Source organism: Psammomys obesus, unplaced genomic scaffold, assembly GCF_907164565.1.
Source record: "Psammomys obesus unplaced genomic scaffold, mPsaObe1.curated_primary_1811, whole genome shotgun sequence".
Lineage (NCBI taxonomy): Eukaryota > Metazoa > Chordata > Mammalia > Rodentia > Muridae > Psammomys > Psammomys obesus.
The window spans coordinates 3,891,032-3,897,617 of record NW_026587216.1 but is presented as its reverse complement, the minus strand read 5'-3'; the positions used below and the strand labels follow the sequence as shown (position 1 = coordinate 3,897,617).

At 55.9% G+C, this 6,586-nt stretch overlaps 1 protein-coding gene across 1 annotated transcript; it reads right to left on the bottom strand.

The window, feature by feature from the left end:
* Window positions 1-361: 361 nt before the first annotated feature.
* Window positions 362-3,196, bottom strand: Ccno (cyclin O). The gene is given in 4 exon segments (XM_055603489.1): window positions 362-1,110; window positions 1,112-1,549; window positions 1,990-2,175; window positions 2,744-3,196. Coding segments are annotated over 4 exon segments (1,050 nt in total). The 5' UTR covers window positions 3,122-3,196; the 3' UTR covers window positions 362-1,062.
* Window positions 3,197-6,586: the final 3,390 nt, after the last annotated feature.

Below are 6,586 nucleotides of genomic sequence, written 5' to 3'. Positions count from 1 at the left end.
ACAATGGACCCGAAGATATTGTGGCACGTGCAGCCCGGGGAGCTTACTGCTTCCCAGACCAAGTTTTCCTTCTGTAATGGGATTCTCCTAGCGAGGCTGGAAGCAAAAACAAAACTGAATAGAGTGCTCCAGAACTCCACAAGGCAGTGCGGGAAGAGCGAGTGTGAGGTGCCTTCTACAGAGAGGGGGCTTAAGAATGTCCAGGAACATAAACGGGAGAGCTCAGAGCGGTGTTGCTAAGGGTAAGACAGATCACATCACCTCCAAGCCCTGTGACCCGCGGTCATCCTCTGGAAAGGTGGGACAGGACTGCTTCATGGAGGCGTGAGATAAACGTTAGGCACATACGTTGCAAGGAGTCAGTATATTCTTTATTACTGTCGTGCGGTTGTCACCCTGGGCTCATGCAGCAGTGTGAGCTGAACCGGGTAGAACTTCCGAGGAAATGGCCCAGGTTGCAACAGCTGCAACAGTATGCAAAAACCTCCCGACGTTTCTTGGGTTGCACCAGGGATTCTCTCTCGATTCGCCCACTGCTAATATGCCTGCCTGGGCCGCAGAGCTTCGCGGAGGCACAGCTCCGCGTCGGTGAGTGCAGCCTTCCAGACAGCAGACTGCGGTGACTTCTGACTCTGCCTCATGCTCCTTGGGTCACTGTGTGGGGGAGGGGCTCAGCCTCCTGACTGGAGGGGATTCAGACACGGACAAGCAACTTTGACTTGTCTGATTCCTGGAACTGTGGCACATAAAATCTCCCCAGGTCGTTCTCACAGAGCTAACTACAGAGTGAAGTTGTGGGAGCAAGGGAGAGCTTCTGAAATTGGCAACCACCCTGACCGACTTCACCCGTGAAGGGCAGACACATCCTCAGTAGCATTTTCAAAAGCCAGGAGGACTGTCGCCCTGCCCTCGTGTGCTGCAAAATAAATAAACTAAGAGGTTCCGTTATTGTACACTATTTACAAGTAGGAGTCCTGAACTTGTCTTTGGAGCGAAGCTGCACACTCCCCTGAAGGCGCAGAGCCGGGGCGGGGCCGCTAAAGGGAGCTCAAGGTGTGCTGTTCATTTCCAGCTCTGGGGCAGGCTGCACTTCTCCCAGATCTGGGGGGGGCAGCATGTGAGTCAGGGAGGTGCTGTTGAGGGACACCAGCGTCTGCAGCTTGCCCAGACAGTCTTGCAGCGCCGCCTCCGGGTGCTCTCCCAGGCGGAGGTCCAGCGGGTGCGGACGCAGCAGCATTCGATCAGCCAGCGCCAGGCAGCAGACGGCCAGCAGGGACGGCGTGTAGGTGCTGAAAGCGTAATCGGCCAGGCTCAGCTCGGCCACTTCCCGGGCCAGGCTCTGGGCTTCTAAAGCCTCCGTGACCTCGGCCTGACCCGCCTCCACGCGCGCGTGAGTGAAGTGCTCCAGGAAGAAGTTGATGGTGGGTGCGCCCAAGCTGAAGTGCAGCTTGTGTAGCACGATGCACTCGAGGTTACACAGCTGCTGCCGGGAGAAAGCGCCTCCGCACAGGGCCAGGAGCTGCTTCACTCGGGGTGGGTGCACCTCCACCTGCAACCAACGCAGAGCGTACTCAGGTTCCGGCCTGCTGGCTTCCCGGGCCCCTGGCCAGCTCAGCCTCAAATCCCGGAGAAAACCGAGACTTGACCCCTGTTACCATCCCCCCTTCCATACAAGCTTCACCTTTCCACGAGTCTACCCTCAAACCGCAAACGGCTGCTTTCAGTGCAGCTTCTCTCTCTCTACAGAGACGGGGGGGGAGGGGGCAATTTTAAAAGCATGTTTGCCAGAGACAAGTGCCACAAAGCTTTGGGCTACAGCCTGTCTCTCTGCGGCCTGAAAGTGTTGTTACCAGAGTTGAAAAGACACCAAGTTAAAGCTACGACGCGTTAAGACCTTTGAGCATCTGCCAAGATGTGCCTAAGCCATGCCCGAACGAGGACGGGCTGACTGCAGACACCGTCACACCCTAGGCCTGGCGGAGGAGGTACCTGCTTGCAAGCGATGAGCAGACAGGTGACCCCGAGCAGCTGGAAGCAGTCTGCAGCTACCGGGGTCGTGAGGAGGAACCGGTCCAGGGTATTCACCGTCAGGCACAGCGACTCGAAAGAGAGGCCGAACTGGCGGTGGACCGGCAGGAGCCAGCTGAGCAGCTTGCAGCGGGATTCTGCAGTCACCTGGCGGGAGGGAGAAGGGGAGAAGCGTGCTGCAGCAAGGGGCCAAGAAAATCCACGGAGGCGGAGAGGACAAAAACTAAATGAAAAATAGAAAACACGTGGCTGAGACCAGGCGCCCCCGAACGCCCGGGCTCGCGCCTGGTCCTGTCCACAGCGCATTAGGCCTATTACCCGGTCTAAATCCTCTCAACAAGTCAAAGGGAAAGAAGGGGGGTGAGGGGGCGGGGCGAAGTTTTTGTTGTTTTCAGATGTACAGACAAATTCGGGAGCCCGAGCTCTCATCTAGAAATCGTCGGGCTCTGCGCATTCTGATAAACCCCTCCACACCCCCCACAACTACCGTCCAGACTATCCGGCCCCGCCCCCCTGCACACACTCTTCTCCATCTTAATGGGTGAGGTCGGCGGCCCGGTCGCCTCCTCTGCTCCTACGGACGGGCAGAGAACGGGCTGCACCGACTAGGGCGCAGCAGACGCCGGGCAGACGGCGGCGAGGGGGGTGGGGGGGCGCGCGAGCCCGCCGAGGCCGCGGCGCGACGGCCGGGGGCTGGCCCTAGCCGGCGCCTCACTTGCGGCTGCTGCGCCAGCGCCTCCCGCGGGTGGAAGAGGCTCTCCTGCGCCCGGCGGAAGTCGTAGCACGTCTGGCCGTAGTCTCGGAAGATCTGGAGGTCTAGCACGGTCAGGGGCCGGGCCGAGCCGAGCCGGGAGCTGCATTCCCGAGCCGCCGGCGCCGCGGGGCTGTCCCCGCCGTCCGAGCCGGAGCTGGGCGACTCGAAGAGGTCGCAGACGCCGGAGTCTCCCCGGAGCGAACACGTGTTGAGCGGCCGCAGCGGCTCCTTCCTCCTCAGGCGCGGGCTCCTGCTCTTCTTCACCGGGGCGCCGAGGTTCTGAGGCCCGGGCCGCCTCCCGGCTCCCGCGGCGGGGCTGGCCGGGCAAGGGGTCACCATGATACAGCCGGGCAGCCGCTCCAGCGTCCACAACGCCCGGGCGCGAGGGCGGCGGGGAAGCTGGGGTCCCGCTGCCGGCGCAGCCCCCTAAGTACCCGGCCTGTGCCTCCCCCCGCCGCCACTCCTCCCCCGGCCTCTCACTGGCTGAGCCCTGAGCCGCCCCTGGGCCGCGCCGCTGCCCGAGGCGGAGCCACTCCCCCCTCGCGGGCCGGCAACGCGTGGCTCCCGCGACGGCGCCGGGGGAGGAGGCGTTGCAACTCGCGCCCCGCACCCGCCTTCAGCCGGGCGCCCCGCGCGCGTCCCGCGTCACCCTGGCAACCGCAGCCCGGGGCCCGGCGCCAGCTGCGCGCGCTCAGGGCCGGAGCGTGAAGATCGCGGGCCACCCAGGTGAGCCGGGGGCTGGCTGAGTGGCTCAGCTACCCCCGGGGGCGGGGGGCGGGAAGGAGGGGGAAAGCTGCTCCGGGAAACCGGGAGCCTTGGTTAGATGGCCCGGCCTGGTGTGAGCCTCTTTTATACCGACCCCCACCCAGGGGGGGGGTCTGCGTCCCAACTTCGGACCAAGACTGGGTTCGATTCTCTATCCCCACAGTTTTCTTCGGCCATCGCTAAAGGGGTTGGGAGTTCATTCGCGCCTGTTTTATATCATCCCGCTGGTCTCGGGGAGCAGGTATTTGTGATCCAGCACCCTAGAAAACTGCCACAAACCACCGTCTCACAGCAAATACGCCGAGGCTGCAGCTGTTGGAGAACCTCGTGCCGCGTTTCTGTCGAATTGCTCACAGCATGTTCTGCTTTGGGTCATTAGCTTACCAGGCTATTTCTTGTCCCCTGGGGAAGGTGTGTGTGTGGGGGGGGGGCAAAGGGATGCAGAGCTGGGGGGAGGGGAGCACAGGCGGGAGGGAAAGAATCTGACACCTACTCCAGGATCAACGGGTTTACTCCAGACACCCGTCCTGACCCAAGCTGGGGTCCTCTGCCCCAATCCTCAGGAGACACTGTAACACTTCTGGAAAAGGGACCCCAGGGCACAAAGGGCTTCTAACTGACTGACCTTGTAATCATTTCCCAGAGGCAAGAAACCTAGATACTCTCGGCCCGAACTTCACAGAAGCCCCCCCCCCCCTCCCATGGATGAGATGTTAGGTGCCATGAAATCTGCACACTTGCCCATCCCCACTTATTCCAAAAAAAGCTGAAAAGGTCTGTAGTCTACGCGTAAATTCTGCCCCCTAGAAACTCGGGAGAGAAGCCAGTGAGGGAGGAGAAGGATGGATTTCAGATTCTCACCCCAGTTTCTATTTTCTGTTATTCTAAAGGAGCCTTCTTCTCCTAATTTAAATCGCAACACCTGTGACACGGATTTGGCTGAGAATCACCTGAGAGGGGTTTTTCCCCCTTGCAAGTGCCTGGCTCTCTGTCTCCTCTCAGGCTTCCCATCATGCCTAACGTGATGGGAAGATCAACCAAATCCACAGAAAAAGGTCAGAAATTTTCAGAGTGTGGGGGAGGGATCCAGGAATTCTCTGATTCTGTGTACTGGCCCAGCCAAAAAGAGCACGAAGGAAACCTGTGGGGGCCAAATGTTCCTTTTTAATGGCGTTCACCAAGATGTTCCTCCGTCTCTACTTCCTGTAAAAGGATAATAATGTTACTTGCCCTGAGGGTCCAGTGACATCGATGTAAAAACTTGAAAGTCCTCCTTTTTGAATGAAAATAGTGAGGCCATCTCGAAGCCGATCTGGAGGAGTCGTCGATGTTGTTATGCTGGGTGCATACTGAAGTTTTACCAGTCGGCCTGTGTGTGGATGTGAGGCGCTGAAGGCCATCCCCATGCTGAAAATACTGTCTTCCCAGGGATGGCCTGTACTTCCAGACACTGCCCGAGTTTCAGCTTCCTGTCCTGTTGGCAGAATGCTAGCAGTGTCTGACACGGGGAGACTGCATGGGCCTCTTTATAGAGCTGGTGGGATGGAACCATTTGTCGTTCTTAAGCACTGAAACGTGATGAGGGTGATAACGGAGAATTCACTGGTTTGAAAGTTGCCAGAAAGTGTGTTTGGGCGGGAGAGACACTAAGATATCCATTTAAATTAAAATGTCAGATAAGCAACAAATGCATTTTTCATCAGGATATCCCAAATATTTTATGAGACATAAGAGAAGAGTGTTTATCTGAAATCCAAATACTACATGGAGCATAACAGCAGACTTATTTATCTGGCAACACAAATCCAACAGGGCATCCTGATAGTTTGGTGGCCTTACCTGGGCGCCATGCAGGGTCACGACAGGGTTGGCAGTGATGTTCTGGAACGGATAATGAAAAATGATGGTCGAACCAAGGTAGGGGAGAAAGGCAGAAGAGAAGAAGAGAAGAGTACTCTAAGTGAAAACTGTGGGAGGAGCTCAAAGCAGAGACTTGGGCCATCTCCAGCGTGTGTTAGGGGCTAAGGAGGAATGGCCATCGCAGAGAAGAGGGGGAAAGAAGCCAGGAGGTTATCGCTAATCATTCCATTCTGTCTTTACAACAAGACAGCTGCTGCTGTTGTGCCCACTCTTCTAGATGAGGAAACGGAGATATACAGAGGTAAAGGTAGAGGGCCTAGGTGGTAAAATTCAGCCTCACTTCTAGATCCGCACTGGACTGCTTCCATAGCAAGCACGTCCAGTGCTTTGTAGCCACAGTAAGAACGTAGGTGTTACGTGAGGCCACTGAAGAGGAGCGATGTCACCGCTGAAAAGGCTACTCTGAGGCTGCAGCTCTCTCTCCGGGGTGCAGAACTTACCTAGAATGTGTGACGCCCTAGGTTCAACCTCCAAGACTGAAAAAAAAAAAAAGCAAAGAAAGGATAGGGAGCGGACAAGTTAAGCATAGTAATTCAAGGAAAAAATGATTCCAACTATATTTAGGAAGTAGATTAAAGGGACCTCAGTGTTAGAGGCTTGGAGAAATCAAGGAAGAGTCCAAGTCTGGCCTATGCACCCAGGCAAGTGAGTGGGTGATTAAAACAAGGAAACCTTCAGAAGTCTGGGTACAGTCGAAAAGAATGCTGCAGTTTTCCAGCCAAGTCTTTTAGCTCAAACTCAAGGAGGACCCAAATACTAAAGGACATACTAATTTTTTAAATGAGCACATGTAAGTAACAAGTGTAGCCGTTTGTTCTCAGTTGCTGCTTAGTTAAAAAATAAAATCCTCAAGGGTTGACTGAATTAACTGAACAGAGACATAGCACATAGCTCTGCAGTGCTTCATGGAATTTAATAGAAAATAAACCCTGAAGGGAGTTTTTTTGTTTTTTGTTTTAAAGAGTTCCACCTCAGTAATGAAGTCTTTCAGCACACGGAAGGGTTTTCTATTTGTTTTAACTTTTAGTACCAGCTGAAACCTCACTTCCAAGTGATTTGACCTGGACATAAGAGCTCCATCTAACAGACCCCTTCAAAGCAGAAGGCTGAAATTTATTC